The 19,925-nt window shown below is 52.5% G+C and overlaps 1 protein-coding gene across 1 annotated transcript in view; it reads right to left on the bottom strand.

Moving 5' to 3' along the window:
* The window catches only part of CB2H6orf132 (chromosome B2 C6orf132 homolog), a 33,610-nt gene that overhangs the window by 12,640 nt on the left and 1,045 nt on the right, over window positions 1-19,925 (bottom strand). Inside the window, 1 exon segment of the mRNA XM_049653268.1 lies at window positions 10,031-10,137. Within this exon segment, the coding sequence (XP_049509225.1) occupies window positions 10,031-10,137 (107 nt within the window).

The following is a 19,925-nucleotide window of genomic DNA, read 5'->3' as shown; positions in this document are numbered from 1 at the left end:
AGGCACTTCCTGGGGCCCTCCCTCTTGCCACCCCTCAAGCTCATCCCTTCTTCAGTCCTCACTGTCTTGTCTCTTACCCAGACAGATAGACAGACTACTGTCATCATCTCCAGATACTTCCCTGGCCTCTGCCTCACTCCATTCTTCAAACCTGATGCCAGGATGTTCTTTGTAAAATGGATCTCAAAGCAAGCCGCTTCCCTGCTCAGAAGCCTTCCATTGGTCCAGAGGATGAAATTCAAGCACCTTCGCATGGCATTTGAGACCTTTCGTAAGCTGTCCCCTTTGCAGCTCCTGCCATCTTCTCCCCCCCTACCCCACAATCCCTGGGCTCCAGCTAGTGGTTCTCATCCTTTTCCCATTCCAGTGCACGTGGGGACCCGACTCACTCATGAGCAAGTGGGCTCCTCGCAGCAGGGATCCTGGGTAAGCCAGAGACACCACCCTTTGGAGGTTCTGGGGGATGGTGAATAGCTTGAAAAAGCCCCTAGATGATTTGGTCACACCTTCCTCCCCCACCTGTTGAGAACCACTGCAGCTGCTTGGGATTCATTCCCATGTCTTCTTGGGTCTCCTGAGAGCAAGAGCCTTGCTCTTGCCCTGACGTTGCCTAGGATGCTCTTCTTGGCCTGGAAAACTCCTAGTTACCCTTTAAACCCCAGATTAAATGCCCCTTGTCCATGAAGCCTTCCTTCGAGTTAATTTCTCTACCCCGTGTCTTCCTGTGTGCACTATTATCACAGCTGACAATTATTTACGTGCCTACTGTGTGCTAGGCATGATTATGAGTACCTCACATGTAGCAGCCCAGTAAGTCCCCATGGTGACCCTACGAGGCAGGTTGTTTGTATTTTACAGAAGAGGAATCTGAGGCACAGAGAGGCTAAGAGCATTGCCCAAGGGCACACAGCTAGTCAGCGGCAGGGCCAAAACTGGAACGTCAGGGCCTACCCTCTTTGCCACCATAGTATTGCCCTCACGCTTCTCCAGCACAGACAGAACCTGTCATAGGTGAGTGTAGTGTCTGCTGTCCAAGCCCAGTCTCCTGTTGGGTCAAGTAACAGCTAATTCTTTGTTCATGCTGAGCACAGAATGGACAACGCAACAAGTTTGTTACGTGACTGAAAGGTCGAAAGAGTGCAGGAGAGGTGGAAAGCCTGTGTTCTGGAGCCAACCCTACCACCATTCAACTCTGAGCAAAGTCACTTGTCTCTGGGCCTCCCTGCCTCGTTTGTAACCGCTTGCTAAGGGTCGCTTCAACCATGGTGCTCCGAATGCAGGCCCAGAAGGTGTCCTGCCTGTGACTCGGCTCACCCTCCGCCTGGTGGGCAGTGGCCTAGGCACTCGGGGCCGCATTTCCATGACAGGAGGCGCCTGCCGTTGTCTCCAGATGGTTCTCTGTCTGGAATAAAGGAGGAGTTCCGGAGCCACAGGGTGACGCCAAGCGGGCAGGGCTGGGCTTGAGGTCACTGCTGACCTCAGACAAGGGACTTTGACTGCGGCAGTCAGTTGAGCTGGCCGCACGCCACTCGGCGAGCTGGTCCTGAGAAAATGACAGGCCCATGCCCCAGGGTGCTGTTGACGTTGGAGGCTGGCATGCGTCTCAAACATACACAGAGGAGAGGGGCGTGTGGCCCTTCGAGGATGGCAGCCCACATCAAGAGAGGGGCACGCCGACTTATGTGCGGAGAAACCAACCAGAGGCAGGCGAAAGATCCTCTGAGCACCCCCTCTCCCCGCGGGCAGCCGGCCATGGCCACGCCCCTCCCGGCGTGACCGCGCCCCCCCGGTCATGGCCACGCCCCTCCCTGCTCTGCAGCCTGGGAGTGTTCCCCGCTTTAATGCCTGGGGCAGAGTCCAGCCCTGGCTCTGCCAGGTGGGGCATTCCACCTGAAACTGGGCCTCAGCCCCTCCCTGTCCCAACACCGGGACAACGCCTAGAAGCTAAGATCATTGATCATCTCACTCGCCCTGTTCACACAGGGTGCAAGTCAGCTCCGTGGCTCTGTCAAGCAGCCCTTTCCAAAGCATCACAGCCTAGTATATTGGAAAGCTATCCAGCAATGATTAGTTGCCGGGGAGGCTGGGGGCGGGGGCACCACTCCAAGAATATTTCTTTTTCTTTTCTTCCTTATACGTGTCTCTATTTCTCAGTTCTTAACAATGAACTTCTGTTTCCTTCATAATTAAAAAAAAAATCCAATACAATAGTTATTTTTTTTAAATATGAACTTGGGGCACCTGACTAGCTCAGTCGGTAGAGCATGAAACTCTTTTTTTTTTTTTTTTTTTTTTTTAATGCTTATTTATTTTTGAGAGAGACAGAGACAGAGCATGAGCATGAGCAGGGGAGGGGCAGAGAGAGAGGGAGGGAGACACAGTCTCCAAAGCAGGCTCCAGGCTCTGAGCTGTCAGCACAGAGCCCAACCCAGGCTAGAACTCATGAACCGCGAGATCATGATCTGAGCCAAAGTCAGACACCCAACCGACTGAGCCACCCAGGCGCCCCCAACTCTTGATCTCAGGGTCATGAGTTCAAGCCCCATGTTGGGAGTGGAGCCTACTTAACACAACACAACACAAAACAAAACAAAAAACACAACATAAACTTTGGAGTCAGGCAGACCAGACTGGCAATCTTAATTTAACTCCATCATCTCAAAGGAATCAAAGAGGTATCTGACACATGGTCAGTGCTCAGTAAGTGTGCCCCTCTCTCGCCTTCTAAGGATCGGCTTTCTTATTTGTAAGATGGAGATTTCCCACTTCCCTTGGGTTTGTTAGGACACCAGAGGCCACCACATACCTAAAGAGATCCTGCAGAGTTAGTAGTCAAGAAAGGTAATTTCCCCTAGCCTCTCCTCTCCCAGGTCCTAACATAGCTCAGGGGTTAGCGGTGGCCCAAGAACTTGGAGACTGCTCCAGGCACAGCCTCCAGGGCGTCTCTAGTTGAATCCTGAGACAGGTGCTTCCCTGTGGTTAGGGTCCCCCACTACCCTTGACTACAAATGTTTCAGAGTTGAGAAGGAGGAAGGGCGAAAAACACTCACTATTTGAGGGTAGATTATCTTCCCTTTAAAGTTTTAGGGAGTCAGAGCCCCACCAAGGGCTCAGGGGGACAGGGCTTGCCCCACTGACGGCTACAGCCCTACCCTCTTGCCCTCCTCATGCCTGGGACACATACCTCCTCATGCCTGGGATTCCTCAAAATCCAGCCAAACCCCAAGGGTGGGTCACCAAGGGCTTGGCCAATGGGCAACACATGGTTGACCTTGGGCGTGGGCCAGCTCTGAGTCTTAGCTGCACATTGTGGTAATAATGCAAGCCTCCTCACCACAGTGCTCCTGGAGCTTGGTTGGGGCACCTAACAAGGGGGGTGTGGATCTGCAGGGGGTAAGGGAAATGACCCTGAGTCAGATTTAGAATCGGCCATGATTGAGGGAACCACTGTTGTCTGCGGGAGCAGGGGGATGGAACCCCAGAGTGAGAGCCATAGGGAACCCCCCTCCGGGTACCCAAAGCCCCCAGCTGGTGAAGCCCAGCTAGTTGCTGCTTGGCTTTGACCAGCAGTGTGAGGGTAGGGGGTGCTGGCCAGGGGCAGGACGTAGAGGGTCAAGAAGGTCAACTGTGTGTTCTCCATAGAGACGCTTCTCTGAAGTGGGGCGCCAGTGAGCATTTTCTAAAAGAGCTTGATTTCTTCCTCCACTGTGGCTTCTACCTTCTACCACAGCTCAAACTCCCTCCTGGGGGTCAGAGAAGAATCTCTACTAATGAGGTCATCTTTCTCTGAGCCTACTGGCTATCCCAAACTGCTCTTGGACGCAAGGCCCTGCCCCTAGACTCTGTGCTGTGGGGGCCCTGCTTTGGTTCTCTACAGGGAGAAGAGTCCATGGGATCAGGCGGACATGCCCTTGGAGCCCATACCACCCCCATCTTGACCTTGCCCCAGGCACAAAGGCCCCTAGACACGCCCCCATGCCCACTTAAATGGCCCTGAGTCCACTTCTAGGCTTCCTCCCCAGTTAGTCCTCCTGAGTGTGGCCCAAGTGGGGGCTACGCATATCCCTGAGCCCATAAAGTGGCCAAGGGGTTGCTGTCTGTGGGGAGGAGGGGGGTGGAAAGGTTCAGGGCGAGGCCCTCACTGTGAGGGAAGGAGCCAGGTGGGTAGAGGAGGCACCCATGGGCGTGGGAGTCTCCATGCGTACTCCATCCTGTACCCCCACCCAAATAGTTCTCCCTCACCTCGAAATCCTTCCAGCTAACATCAGCCACATGAATCAGCCAAAAACCAATCATGACTGCCCTGCCAGGCTCACCCCAAGGAGCTCAAGCCCCAACCCCAAAGGGAGCCTGGGCCTTGAGTTCAGAGATGAGCTGAAAGGGGGGCAGAGTGGAAAGCAGAAATCCAGCTGACTCTGAGCTTCCAGGTGCAGGGGAAGAGGGGGGAGGGACCCAGAGCGGGTAGAGCTTCTTCCCCTGAGCCCAGCCTGACACCTCCCCAGGCACAGCCAGGCCTGCCTGACTCACAGGGTGGAGTGACCCAGGAAGCTCTCACCGCCTGGGGCACCCCTGGGGACCTGTCCAGCCAGTTTCCCTATATTTGCCACACTGACATTTAATTTTTAATTCCTCATATGCGTCACCCTGGAGATGGTTTGATTCAGACTAGGGGAGGGCAAGAGGGAGCCCCAGAGAGAAGTACAAGCTTCTCACTACTGGCTGTTCGATCAGCTCAGCTCTGGAAAGCTTGGGCAAGTTCTGGCTTGAGTCTTAGGTCCAGCCTCCCCTCAGGGGTAGCAGTAAGTGGAGACAAAGGATCCTTCCTCCACTCAGCCCAGGCCCATGGTGGCATGGACAGGACTGGATTGGGAGGAAACCAAGGCTCAGGTTTTGTTTCTGCCTCTACTGAGCTGTGTAACCTGGGCAGGACCCTCCCTATCCCAGGCCTCAGTTTTCTCATTCTTTATTTTATTTTATTTTATTTTATTTTATTTTATTTTATTTTATTTTATTTTATTTGTTATTATTTTATTTTATTTGTTATTATTTTTTTCAAGACAGAGCATGATCAGAGGAGGGGCAGAGAGAGAGGGAGACATAGAATCCAAAGCAGGCTCTAGGTTCTAAGCTTTCAGCACAGACCCTGATGCAGGCTCGAACCCACAAACATGAGATCGTGACCTGAGCTGAAGTCGGGCACTCAACTGACTGAGCCACCCAGGCGCCCCAGGTTTTCTCATTCTGATGAGTGCCAGGGTCCTCCCCACTTCTGGGGTTTGGTGATTTTTTTTTTTTTAAGTTTATTTATTTTGAGAAAGAGGGAGTGAGCGAGCACAGATGGGGGAGGGGGAGAGAGAGAGGGAGAGAGAGAGAATCCCAGGCAGGCTCCACAGAGCAGGCAGGCTCAGCACAGAGCCCAATGCGGGGCTAGAACAAACGAGCCACGAGATCATGACCCGAGCAGAAGTCGGACACTTAACCGACTGAGCCACCCAGGCGCCCCTGAAGCTTGGTGATACTGACCCACATCTCAGGGCCCTCAGAGCAGGAAGCAGTGTGGCTGGAACACCCACTTTTCAGCAGTGGAAACAGAGCTCAAGCAGTGGTCCATGTGTTGTGAGGGGCCTGGCTTCTTGTGGGGGGCCTCCTGCATCACCATTAGGAGTTATTTTAACACAGAAAGTCACAGCTGGGGAGACCCTGAACGACCACGTGGTATAACCCCCATTGATGGGTGAGGAGCCAGAGGCCCAAGGAGAGGAAGGTCTTGGCCTTTCCTGCAGCCCAGCGGCAGAGCCAGACCAGTGCCAGCTACTCGAGGATCAGTTGGGTCCCATCCCAGTCACCAAGGGATCCAGAGGTGCTTTTCATAACTGGCTTTTGGCTACCAGCTGCCTGCGAAAGTATTCCTTAGTTCTCTGCCCCTCCGTCTCAAGCAGAGTGAGGAAACGCCAGGAAGAGCATGGGCCTTGCTGGGCCTGTTACCTGGTTTCTTGGGCACTGCTGACTTGTGCCTCCCCTGCCCCGGGGTAGCCTGGCCTAGGAGGTGCCCTCTGAGAATGGGAAGGGAAGCTGGGGAGTGGTGAGGCCCGCCTGGCAGGGACAGTGTCAGGCAGGGCTTGGGCACCGGCCCAGCTCCCCACCCACCTTGACTTGGCGGGGCTGTGGGGGCGGGCTGCGCACACGTGTGTATCTGTGTGTGAACCCACACCCACGAGGACCTCGTCCTCCTGGTTCTCATTCTCACAGCCTCCTGTCCCAGCTGGAAGAAAGCAAACGACCATGTCCAGAACCTAAGGGAGAGGAGTTGGGTGCCCCTGCATCCAGGAGCAGATGATGAAAGACGGGGTTGAGGCTGCTCTGTTATCTTGTGACCTGGATCAGGAGCACAGGGATGTCCCCAGGATATGAGCCATCAGGCTAAGGGTTCCTAATCTAGAGGTTCATCACTGGGGGGCTTCTGGGGGCCCCAGAGGGGCCTCTGCTGAAATTATAAGCAAAATTGCACTTATGTGGTCCACAGACTCATCAAGGTCTCAAAGGAGTCTATGACCCCAAAGAGGCAAGAGACCCTGGTGTCCAGTAGGCTCCAGATGCTGGGCAGGGGTTCAGAGAGGCAGGCGGGGGAGATGCAGGTGGCCTGCAGGCTGGTGCTGGGAGGGAAGAAAAAAGCTTCTGGATTGTGGCTGGAGGGCAGAATAGGAGGGCCTGAATAGAACTTGGATCCTGGAGCCTGGCTGTGGGACTCCAGATCCCAGCATTGCCGCTCATGAGCTGTGTGACCCTAAGCAAGTTACTTTCCCATTCTGTGCTCCAATTTCCCCATCTGTAAAATGGGAATTAACAACAGCGCCTTCCTGACGGGGTGGCTCTGTCGACTCTGTTAACACACTGGAGACACTTGAAACGGTGCCCGAGACACTGTAAGTGCTGGGGAGGGGGAGGGGCGGGGGGTGTTAGCCCCGATCACATGGTCATGCCCCTGGATGGGACCTCGCAAGCTGCTTCCCCTGCCTTTGCCTGTTCAGCCGGCACTGAAGGCAAGGGGTGAACTTCCCCTTTTGGGGTTGAATTCCTGCCTCTGTGAAATGAGGCTGGTGTGGACCCGATGAGTTTCTGTCGTCAACTCATCAGGACTTTCGTTCTCTTGCCCTCACCAGCTAGGGGCTGTGGATTTGCTGGGGAGAAGTCCCCCACCCCGTCTCCTGATTGGCTTAGAGCCTGGCCTGGAGGACTGGGCCCCAGAAAACGGTCTTGGATCTCCAGGCCTGACCAGCCAGCCAAGCCCACTCCAGTGTTTCCCCCTCCCCCTGCCCTCCATCAACTCCCCCCATGCCCCCCCAGCCTTCGGCTCAGCCGGAGGTCTGCTGCAGTCCCCCAAGCACACCTTGAAGGGTCCAAACCAGAAGAGAGGCAGGCAGAACTGCTGGGACACGCCCTTATTACCGAAGGACCGGAAGTGGGTGTGTCGGGTAGAGGCTTTTGGCCAATCAGAACAAACTCAGTGTGCCGCATTCACTATAACCCTTCAGTGGCTGGAGCCCCTCATGGGCAACAGTCATTTCTTTCAGTATTTTAACAACCAGAACGGGTATGGGTGGGTCTGTGTCTTGGGGGTGGGTGAGGGGAGAGGATCTAATTCACCATCAGCAACGGAAGATCTCAAAATTATTTCATCTGCATTTATGGGGGCAATGACCCCTGTAGACAGTTTTATGCATCCCTAGAAACATAGGGGCTGACTCATTTGCTTTATACCTTTTTGTCGGTGGTGTTGTACTTCCTATATTTGTCTATAACGTCCATAAGTTGCATAAAATAAATTACCCAAAGTTGTATTCCCAGAGGCCTGTGAGTCAGCCCTCCACATACAGGCCTTAGGGTTGCCACAAGGAGGATGTAAGACTCGGTCTCTCCCACCTAGAATCTCAGGGTCAGGTTGGTAAGGTTGGACAAACCAAAAAAATCAGGTGATGGAGAGGGAGGTAGTTGGCCAGGAAGTGTTAGCGATCAGATGCCTTGCTAGTCTCCGTGGCACGAATCCTCATGGCCGGCAGTGATAATGTTGCCCCAACCAGGAACCAGTCCTGACAGACAGGAGCCAACCTGGAATTCATGGGGCTGTTTAGGCTCTAGACCTGGGCCACTATACTACAGTCCAATACAGTAGCCACTGGCCCCAGTGAAATGTCACTAGTCAGAAGTGGGATGCATATATTCTTTTTTTTTTTTTAAGTTTATTCATTTTGAGAGAGAGAGTGAGCCTGAGCCAGAGAGGGGCAGAGAGAGAGACGGGGGCAGGAATCGCAAGCAGGTTCCACACTGACAGTGAAGAGCCTGATGCAGGGTTCAAACCCACAAACTGTGAGATCATGCCCTGAGCTGAAACCAAGAGTGATGGCTTAACTGACCGAGACACCCAGGCTCCCCATGTTCTAAGTGTAGTACATCAGTGCAAAGACTTAGTATGAAAAAACGAATGTAAAACATCTCAGTTAACACTAATTAAATGTTGACATGACAATCTTTTGAATATATCGGATTAAGTTAAATATATTATTAAAATTAATCTTGCCTATTTCTTTTTAAAAGTTTTTTTCAATGTTTATTTATTTTTGAGAGAGAGAGAGAAACTGAGCATGAGCGGGGGAGGAGCAGAGAGAGAGGGAGGCACAGAATCTGAAGCAGGCTCCAGGCTCCGAGCTGTCAGCAGAGAGCCCAACACGGGGCTTGAACTCACGAACCGTGTTATCGTGACCTGAGCCGAGGTTGGATGCTTAACTGACTGAGCCACCCAGGCGCCCCTAATCTTGCCTATTTCTTTTTACTTTCAGTGCAGTTCTAGAACATTTTATTTTTTATTTTATTTATTCATTTATTTTTTTAAACCTTATTAAAATTTTTTTTCACATTTATTTATTTTCAAGACCATGCGAGAGACGGAGTGCAAGCAGTGGAGGGGCAGACAGAGGGAGACACAGAATCCGAAGCAGGCTCCAGGCTCTGAGCTACCAGGCCAGAGCCCAATGCGGGGCTCGAACTCATGAACCATGAGATCATGACCCAAGCCAAAGTCGGACGCTTAACCTACTGAGCCACTCAGGTGCCCCAGTTACTAGAAAATTTTAAATGACATATGGGGCTTGTGTTATATTTCTATTGGACAGTGCTGGTCTATACTATCCCAGAAAACCCAGGAACTTGTATCACAGTAAATAGAACCAGTCAGCAGTTATTTTGAATCTATCTCTCTTGGGAAAAAAGGAAAAAAAAAAAAAAGAGCCCAACCATGGCTCCAGAAGGGAGTTTTTGGTTTCCTGTGATTGCAGACCCACAAACAATTATTTCATCTGCATTTATGGGGGCAATGGGGACAAAAAAAAAAAAAAAAGAGAGAGAGAGAGCCCAACCACGGCTCCAGAAGGGAGTTTTTGGTTTCCTGTGATTGCAGACCCACAAAAAATTATTTCATCTGCATTATTCATATGCATCTGTCCCCGATGCCCTTCTCCCAAGGGTCACTGCTATTTGTCCTTTAAGACAGCTCAGGTGTTACCTCTTCCGGGAAGTCCTCCTGACCACCTGTGGCTGGATTGGCTGCCTGTTCTCTGACCTATGTTCCAACAATGTTTACTCATTCTTGTCCTTCCCTGAGAGCTGGCTCAGTCACCTCGGTGTGCCTCTGTCCAATGCAAGGCCTGGTACGGAGCAGGCAGTGGTCGATGCAGAGCGTGAATACGAATCCTGCTTGTCTAGAGGCACCCATCTCTGCATTGCCACTGCACATAAGGTCCCTGTAACCTCTCCTTGGGTTTCAACACGGAGGAGCAGACCCACCGCCCCAATCTCAGCCTTCCTGCTACGAGTCTCAGCCACGCCTCCTCCCAGAAGCCACCCTGGATGGCAGCAGGAAGGAAGCAAATGGACAGAGGGTGAGGCTGATGTCCCCTTGGGCTAGGGCAGGTGGGGCTGCCTCCTCTGTGGCCTGTCTAGAGCAGACCCCCACACCCCAGTGCAGAACCGTACTCACCAGTGGAAGGAAGGTCAGCAGGGGCCGAACTCTTGGCCGAGCTTTCAGTGTGGCTGTCCCTGACTCACTCACAGAGTCAAACCGATTATCTCCATAATAGATCTCACCTGGAGGAGACAAGTGCAGGAGGCCGTGAGCTGGAGATCAAAGGCATGTGGGACAACTGAGTCAGCCTGCCCCGCAGTTCCTAGGGAGGAGAGCCAGGCTCTGCATTTGGCCCATCTGACTCAGCTCAGCACCTCTTACATAACAAGATCCTGTCAAGTGTTTGAACTTCTAATCTGGAACCAGCAGAGCAGGTGAGGTCACCTGCTGTCCCCAGTGGCCCCAGCACCTTCTGGACTGGGGTGCTGGGCCCACCTTCTGGGCTCCTCTAACACAAGATTTCCTTAGCGCCCCCGCAAACCATCAGTGGTGTGAACATGGCTCCATTTGTTTTACCGTCGAGGGCAGGGCAGAAAGACAGTAGGGCCCATGTGACCTAGTACAAATCCCCAGCTCAGCCACTCTCTGGCAGTGTTGTTTAAGCTCTCTGGGCCTTAGATTTCCTATCTGTACAATGGGAGTGATGTTAGTGCCAACCTTATAGGACTGTTATGAGGAGTCGGTGTGGTCAACACATAGTAAGTGCTCAACAGACAGAGTCCCTTCCCCTGTAGGAAGACGCTGCAAAGGCCTTTCTCTTCCTCTGGTTCCTGGGTCTGTGTTCTGGGCTGTTTCTGTAGCAGTAGGGAGGGTGTGAGAAGCCATTCATATTTTCTCAACCAACCTTCCTCATGACCCTTAATGCTCATTGAAAAGGATTTCACAGGGGCGCCTGGGTGGCTCAGTCGGTTGAGCGTCCGACTTCAGCTCAGGTCACGATCTCACGGTCCGTGAGTTCGAGCCCCGCGTCGGGCTCTGGGCTGATGGCTCAGAGCCTGGAGCCTGCTTCCGATTCTGTGTCTCCTTCTCTCTCTGCCCCTCCCCCATTCATGCTCTGTCTCTCTCTGTCTCAAAAATAAATAAAAATGTTAAAAAAAAAAAAAAGAAAAGGATTTCACAGCCTACCCCAGGTTCACACTGTCACCTCCAAGAAGCAGGGGTCCCTGTGGATGCCCGACTCTGTCGGTCATGAGCAAGGAAGGCTTTCACCCATTTAAGGGGGCACGAGGGACTTTCTGTTCCTCTTACAGCCAAAGGGGAAAGAGAAGAAAGGTCAAAATCCTGAGTAACCAGGATCCTAGAACTAGAACATTGAACAAATTGTGATTACTTTTCCCTTTGCACTTGACTTCAGGGGCAAAAATTGCAAGAAGGCCAAAAGATTTATTCAAGAAAGACTGGGCTTCTCAGGGCGGTCCCGAGATCAGAATACATTCACCCCAAATTCCAACACCTACAGCCACAGCCCTTTCTCTATGTGAGGATCTGGGTTTTGAATGTGACATAAAGGATCCTGAGAATGTCACAGGAACTTGACACAGAGCCCTTTGGGTGCCGCCCTATCAGGCAGAGAGTGGCTGGTGCATTCAAGATTCTCCACCTCTCAACAGGGGCCTAAATGGTGAGTTCTCTGTGCCGTGCGCCCCGCATGTCCCAGAAACTGCAGTTCCCAGCAGTGCCCTGCCCCACACCCTCCAGGCAGACACGGCTGTCTATTCCCTCCCAGACTCCACACCTGAGACCAGAGATGAAGCTCCCAGGGAGCAGGTGGGGGAAGAAGAGAGGAGGTGTGCAGGTTTGGCCCAGTCAGAAACCAGAGAAGTAGAGATAATGGGAAAACTCAATAGCTCCCACTAAAGCCCGCCTGATTCTCTCTGGCTTCCCAGAGTCTGTGTGTTGACACTAGGATCTCCTGGGACATTCCCTAGATAGTGCTGTGTGGACACCAAAGTTCTAAATTCCACGTGTGTGATATGGCTGCTGGGCCCTTAACAGGACTAGGGGTGGGGTGGGGTTAACACAGGGATAGTGAGAGAGGCATCTCACAGGCTGACCTTTTTCTAATCATTTCATCTCTGCACTCGTGTTGGGATCTATGCAGCCTCCTCGCTACAGCTGAATTATCAGGATATCGGTGGCTAGTGTTATTGTGTGCCCGGGAGCTTTAGAAGGGGAGCAACCTGGCAAGATCACTGGGGAAGGGCAGAGAGACAGGGCGACAGAGAATCCCAAGCAGGCTCTCCGAGGAGCCCAACACGGGGCCCAAACCCACAAGCCATAAGATGATGGTCTGAGCTGAAACCAAGGGTCGGGTGCTTCACCAACGGAGCCACCCAGGAGCCCCTTACAGAGCAATTTTAATGGGCCAGGCACGGTTCTAAGCATCTTGCTCACCATTAATTCACTTAATTTTAAAAATAGTTCCGTGCAATTGGTAATCATCATCCCCATTTTACAGATGAGGAAACTGGGGCACAGAGAGGTCTAATCACTTGCCCAAAGTCTCAGAGTAAGTGGTGAAGCGGGGGTTTCTGTTCCAGGGCTGATCTCCGAACCATTACAGTCACTGCTTCCAGAGCAGGGAATCCTAATCCTGCGTGTACAGGGTGTGGATGGGAGGACGGGCTGTGAGGGGCACGGGGCTATCTGAGGGTAAGGGAGGCTTGGCTGGAGCCCCGGAGCGGCTCTGGGGGTGAAGGAGTTTGCCCCCGGCCATGCGCAGGCCAGGGCCGAGCCGAATCTGACCCCCACGCGGACTCTGGCGCAGACACCCTAACCACCTCGCAGATTCCACGGCTCTAACTACCTCATAGATTCCATGACTCAGCCCTGACTGGGAGGCACTGTTGTCTTGGTCTGTGGTTGTTTTCACAAGGCGGACTGGAGGCAAGTGCCAGACTGGGGCACCTCTTGGAAATCCAGTTGGATTCCCCAGCTCTAAGAAGTGTGCCTGGGGTCAGGGCAGGACATGTGGTGACCGAAGCAGAGTCAGCGCGGTGTGATGTGAGAAAGACTCCACTGGCCATTGCTGGCTTTGAAGATGGAAGGGGCCGTGAGCCAAGGAAGGCAGGCGGCCTCTAGAAGCTGGAGAAGCTGAGAAAACAGGTTTTCCTCTACAACCTCCAGGAAGGAAGAGTCTTGTGGGCACTTTAATGTTAGCCCAGTGAGACCACTGTCAGACTTCTGACGACAGAACTTAAGATAATAAGTTTATGTTGTTTTAAGACAAAAAAGAGAGATGTGGCTAGAATCTGACAGACTTTCCCTGGGGCCCTCATACCTGGGCTCTGTTCCTGACTGGTAAAGGCCCACCAGCAGGTGAAGCAAGAGTGGCCACCACCATGAGCTAGGCCCTCCACGAGTTCAAGTCAGGGCTAGGCCTTTCCAAACCTCAAGGTCAAGGTCCAAACTAAACAGAAGGACGATTGAGTCCAACTTTGGGGACTTTCCTCTGAAGTAAATGAACTTGGCTCTAATCACAGTATCGGTGATGCTAGAATGGGCTTTCCTGAGAAGCAGCCCCCTCATCAACTGACGAGATAAAGGAGGGCCAGGCCACCTCTTGAAGCAGGAAGGGAAAGTGAGGAGGTGAAGGGAGTGAGAAAGAGGAGGGTGGACGACGTGCCCTCTGAAGACACAATGAGACTGCTCAATAAGAAAAGATGCTATCCTAGGGTCTTGTCCACCCTGAAACCTGGAAACTCCCTCTGTCTGTCTTTTTACTCGATCCCTTACCCACTGGAAGAGTCTTTGGGGATCGGGGAGGTCACAGCCCAGAGATACACCCGAGTCCCAGTGGGACTCAGAAGGCAGGAAAGTGGAGAGAACCACCACAGACCCAGAAGCTTCCAGAGAAAGGGGGCACTTTCAGGAAACCCCAGGAGCAATTCCAGCAGCCAGGAAGCCTTGGGAGACCCTGGGAGCAGGCTCTGAGCAGAGCCTGAGCCCCAGGTGGACCACAGCCCTGTCAAGATACAAACAAGCCTCTGTGTTTGGCAAACTCCTCTAAAGAGAACCAAGTGATAAAGGAGGAAATTCCGATCTGCCTCCACGTACCCAGACTTCATCATTAAAACAGTCCCAGCTTCCCTCCAAATGAAAGCCTCTAAGAAGATTGGACACGGGATCCCTTTGCATTTGGTTACATTTCTCTCTCACAGATTGACAGGAAACAAAGGCAGCTTTTCATTTACACTTCCTCAAGGATTTGAGTTCACGTAAATACCACCTAATATCCAAAAACCTGGTTCAAAAATAACTCTGGGTGGCCACACCTGTTTCAGCAGGAAGACTTCCCCTCAGACATCAACCTGGGGACGGCAGCTCCCCTTCTCCACGGCCCCACCTAGAAGAACCTGATGCTGCCATCGGGCCAAGGGGTATTTACATGGAGGCTGAGGCTGCCTGGGCTCTGAGAAGGTCAAGGCAAAGCAAGGAGACACCCAGGCAGGCCACAGCTCTTCAGCCGGGAGGGGGAGGCAGGATGGTGTGGGGTCCAGGCTGCTGGTTTAGTGCCCAGATGAACGTGACTCAGTCCCTGCTCCGTCCCTTATTAACTGTGGGGCCCTGGGCATGTCGCTAGATCTCCCGAGGCTGCTTCCTCATGTCTGTAAATGTGAGCGATGATCCCTGCCGGGTGGGCTGGGGTAAGGCTGAATGACAGATAAACTGTGTAACAGGTGAGCACAGCGCCTAGCAGATTGTTTCTGCTCAGTAACTGGGAGGGCTGCCTATCACCATCACCATCATCATCACCATCATCATCATCATCATCATCATCATCATCATCACTATTAGCATCATGGCACTCCCTCTGCCCCACCTTAGCTGGCTCTACCAAGGGTTTGGCTCTGAGCTTGAATCGGGGTGTGTCACTGGCAAATTAAGGGTAAATAACCTGTATCCATGGGTGACAGCCACGGGGAGGGTGGCCCTTTGCTCTCTTGTTGAAGAGAATTCTGAGTCCAGACGTTTGGGGCTGCTCTTTGCATATGGAAGACCCAGAGAGGGTGGGGCTGGCTCAGGGTCACAGAACATCAGTTGCCTGGACCCAAACAAGGTGCCTGACTTGTAGCGCTGGGCTCGGGGCACAAATGATGCAGGGCTTTACATTCGCATGGCTTGCTGCCTCTCCCCAAACTGGTTCTCTTCGTGTGTGTGCATGTGTGTGCGTGTGCGCGTGCCCGCGCAGTGGCGTGGAGGCGGGGTGGCCAGCTTTGGGGAAGCTGCGGGCTGAGCACAGCTCTTGCCTCCCTTCCAGCCCTCGCTTTCTCCCATTCTTGCCCAAAGGAGCAGCCTCTCACTGGCTCTTTGGCATTTCTTTGCTCACGGAGTTCAGGGTTGAAAGCCTGTTAAAATGCCCTTCCTCCCTTAGTCCCAAAGCTGCCTGGAGATCTCTATGGAGGCGAGGTTTGGGACCACCATTTCTCTCTTTCCCCAAATCCCAGACAAGTCCAAACTACAGGTAAAATTAATAATAAAAATGCAAATGTCTATAAGCTAGGCATGATTCTACATTCCCATTCACAAGCTTTGGGGGAGGCACTCTTATTATTCCCATTTTGCAGATGAGGAAACTGAGGTTCAGAGAGGCTAAGGCCCTGCCTGAGGTTCCACGGCTGGTGAGTCAAGCCCAGGCAACCTGACTGTAGAATCCCTCTGGTCACAGCTAGCACAGCAGGGAAAGAATGCAGGGATCCAGCATCTTTTCCCTCTGTCTCCTGTTTTTCCAGAGACTCAAAATGCAGTGCCGCCTAAAAGAAACAAATGGACCTAGGTATCAGTCTGGGGTCACACGGCAGCCCCCCTATGTATTGCCTGAGGACTTCTGAGCCCTTTCTCAGGCTGTTTCCCCACGTGTCAAATGAGGATCATTACTCCTATGTTGCAAGAAGGCTCCCAAAATCAGAGGAGGGAAAGGAGCTGGCAGGGACGAGAGGAGGGCTGGGGTGATGGTGCGGGGCTCCAAATTGCCAGGAGCCCCCGAATGGCCCTGAGAACACTGGCACGGGTCTGATCCCAGAGGTTTAGGAAGGGTGGGACTGTAGCTGAGGGCATTTGTTGCCTTGACACAGAATAATCCAGAACCCAAAAACAGACCCCCCTCCTCCGCCCCACTGAGGTGGAGCGTCCAATCCTTGGCCACTAAAGACCCCCAGCCTTTCAGGGAAGCAGCAGGTGGGCCCCACAAAGGTAACCCACAAATGACGTTAATGAGGCCCCTTCCTTGCTAATTAACAGGTCCACATGACAGGAACCTGAAAAGGCCAGTCTGTCCCAGCAAGCCCCAGCAGGCCTGACCCAGGCACCAGAGAGAGGCCTTTGTCCAAGGACAGAGGGGACGCTGAAGGTTGGGCTGGGCTGGAGCAGGAAGCCACAGGTAGAGGAGCGGGGGACAGAGAGGGAGGGGCCTTGGGGACTGGAGGGGGCGGCACCTGGGCCAGCCCTCTGCTTCCTAGCTAGGACACGCTACTCAGAATAAGGTCTGCAAACCTGGGGACTCACTGGAAATGCAGTCTCCCCCCATCCCAAACCTACCGCATCAGAATCTGATCTTAACAAGGTCCCAGGTGACTGGATGCGCTTTAGTATTTGAGCTGCCCTGAGCTGAAATGACTTTGTGTCATTTTTCCTCAAGTAAGTTCAGTAAATAACTAATCATCGTCATCATCATCATCGTGACATTATTGTTATTGTTACCAATTCACTGGCTGGGAGAGAAGGAGCACCCCGTAGCTGGTCTACTGTGGCTTTCTGGAGTTGAACCACAGGGACTAGAGAAGCTTATATAATGGGCGTGTGTGTGTGTGTGTGTGCACTGACCTGCCAGCAAACTACACACACCTCCAGGGGACAGGCGTAAACAACAGTCTCCTTCACACCCCTGCAAGGCACAGGTCAACTCTCAGGTCAGCTCTTGGGAGCCTGGTGCCAGCCTGGCCCAACAGGAAGTATGTACTCAGATCCTGGGGTTCATGGCTTCCTACCTTTTAGTCTGGCCTGAGACACAAGGTCAGGGGACCCCAGGAGAGGGATGCCGGAACCAGCAGCCACAGTAGGGAGCATTAGGGTTCTCCCGACAAGGAGCTGGCTACAGTCCCTACGCATTTATTTAGACCTGCAGAAAGTCCTAAGGGGAAAGAGAATAGCCGCGCCCCATCTAGGGAAGGAAACCCCACAAATCTCATGTCTCCCTGTACAAAAGAATCACCGGACCGCTGGTGAAACATCCAGACCCAGGGCCCTAGCCCAGCAATTCTGACTTGTGTGCCTGACTAGGACCCTGAGGAATCTGCATTTTTAAATAAGTGTCCTAGGTGGTTGTCACAAAAACAATTTACATTTAGAGGAACAAAGCAAGAAATAGAGTCCTCCAGCAAGTGGAATGACCCATTGCTGCCTGGCGTGGGGTGGGTGGGGGTGGGGAATAAAGAAGCTTGGCTAATTAATCCAAGAGCTAAGACTGCCTTCTTTCTGGCTGCTGCAGTCCAACCCTAATCAAGGAAATTTGCAAAGATCCACATCTCTGCTGTCTCAGGCACTTAAAAAAACAATTGTGTGTCCTTTAAGGATCCCTGGAGGGGGTGGGGGGTGGGGAGGCAGTAGGCTTAATTAGGACTGCATTTGCATTAAGTGAAACTCTCCTGATAGTTATTAGAATATACATTAAGGAAACTGTTTAAAGACAAACACACTGGTCACCACCTTCACATGACTGTTTGCATTCTACCCACTGCACCGTGCCTACCCTTCTGCCAACAGATTTTTACATGGCTGTAGTCACAGAGCAATCACTTACGCCTTAATCCTCTCACATCCCTCCACACTGATTTTGCCCCTCCATTCCACCGGCTCTCTAAGGCCGAATACCACCTGCATCGCAGAGAATGTTACAGACTCAGGGATGCTATGGAAGACGAATCCCAAGCCCTCTGAGACCTTCAGGTGGCCACTTCATGCCTCAGTTTCCTCTGGTCTACGGCAGTGTTAGGAAGAGGAGCTAAAGGAGGCAACGGCAGGAAGTGCTCGGAGTCAGATGACCTGATAACTGATAATAATAAAGCATGTAATAGTGTCATCTTTTTTTTTTTCTGTAAAGACCCAGCTAGTAAATATTTTTGGCTTTGTGAGCCATACAGTCTCTGCTGAGGCTACTAGAAAATACCATCGTAGCATGAATGCAGCCTTAGACAATATGTAAACGATGGGCATGACTGGCTGTTTTAATAAAACTTTATTTATGAAAACAGGCCAAGGGCCAGATTTCAGCCAGGGCTATAATTTGCCAGTTTTTGCTTTAGGGCTTTTCTTTTTAAGGGTCTTCAAAGCACTGCCATGTACAAACGTCAAGCAGCCATTCTGTAGACAGGCTGGCCATCATCCCCATTTCACAGAAGAAAAAACTGAGGCCCAGGGAGTGGGTGGAGGCACGAATGTAGGGCAGGTCTGATATCTCCATCCCATCAAGGAATCCCCAACACTGGCCCCTCCTGTCCCAACTCCAAGCACTTGTCCTGTTCAGCAGGGAAGAGGACCTTGGCCACACCCACCAGCACCCTGGGGAACAACCCCGGAAACACTGGGGAGCCATCCTGCTGGGGGCATGTTTGTTTCCACTCCTCTACATGCAGGGTGCAACCAGGCTGAGTCAGCTGGAGGCCCTGCCCTGCCCTGGGGATGGGAGGAGCTGCCCCCCCACCCCCTTGCACTCCAGCCCTGCCCAGGCTGGTGAAGCCTGGGCACGATGCCCCCACTTCTCTCACCAGCACGACCGATCCCCACCAGCAGCCTGAGCAGTGCAGGCAAAAATAGAGGAAGTGTCTAAGGCATTTCTGAGGTCTCCCCTTAGGAAAGGAGTGTGGTGGGGGAGGCATGGTGGGAAACACGTTCTCCAGCAGGTGCCCCTCAAGTCAAATTCACCTCCCACTAAATAAATTCTTCAAGCCGGCTAAGAGTGTGGTCTCTGGAGCACAACAGCCGGGTTCAAATATCGGCTCTGCCTCCTGAGGGAAGTTTTGGGGTAACGGAAGTGTCCTCAAATCGAATTGCGATGGTTGCACAACTCAGCAAATCTACTAATAATCATTGAGTTGTACACTTAACAAAATCCTGGCTCAGCCACGTGAAGCTGTGTGATCTTGGGCATGTTACTTAATCTGGCCGTGCCTCTGTCTCCCCATCTGACAAACAGGAATTATAATACCTGTATCATCGACCAGATGGGGAGTCCTAGATGAGGGTCCAACAAGTCAACAACGTAAGAACTTTAGAATGGTACCTTGCACCTGACAAGGGGTCAGTGTTTGCGACACAGGCTTGCAGAGGTGTTAGTAAGTTCCTGAGCTGCGGCTCCAGACCTCTCTGCCCCTTCTAGCCTCTGCTCCTGATGTTTGTTCTGCAAAATGCTGGATGCCCTTCCCTCTCAGCTCAAATGCTAGTTCCAATCAGAGGTCATCTCTCTCCTCTGCTCCTTATGCACCTAATTTTTTATAGCAAAGACTCAGAAAGGGCTAAATGGCATATGGTTAGCTCTGTTTACCCGCGTTGGGCCAGGAAGAGGTGACATTTTGTTTGTCCTGCTCCTGTCCAGGTGCTTTGTGTCTCAGCTATGACAACCTGGGTGCTGAGCAGAATCCAACAGCAGGGGCCCAGGCTATAACTTCCTCTGTGGGCCGTGGTATAGTGGCCATAAAGGTCAGTGGAGGTAACGGGGTGACAATGAAGGCAGGTGAGCTAAAGCAGGGATGGGGGGTCTTCTTTGGGCCCAGAGCCTCAGCCCATACACAAGAAGTCAATTCCTGTCCCCATCCCACTGGTTTCCCCTCAGTTACAGGGGATGCAAATTGCAAAAAGATGCAGATAAGGTAACCCACAGCCAGAGCCCTGGGGCGGGGGGGGGGGGGGGGGGGGGGGGGGGGAATTGGCTTCTTGTGTATGGGCTGAGGCTCTGGGCCCAAAGAAGACCCCCCAT

Source organism: Panthera uncia (assembly GCF_023721935.1).
Source record: "Panthera uncia isolate 11264 chromosome B2 unlocalized genomic scaffold, Puncia_PCG_1.0 HiC_scaffold_24, whole genome shotgun sequence".
Lineage (NCBI taxonomy): Eukaryota > Metazoa > Chordata > Mammalia > Carnivora > Felidae > Panthera > Panthera uncia.
The sequence above is the reverse complement of the archived record's forward strand: the minus strand, read 5'-3'. Positions and strand labels throughout refer to the sequence as shown.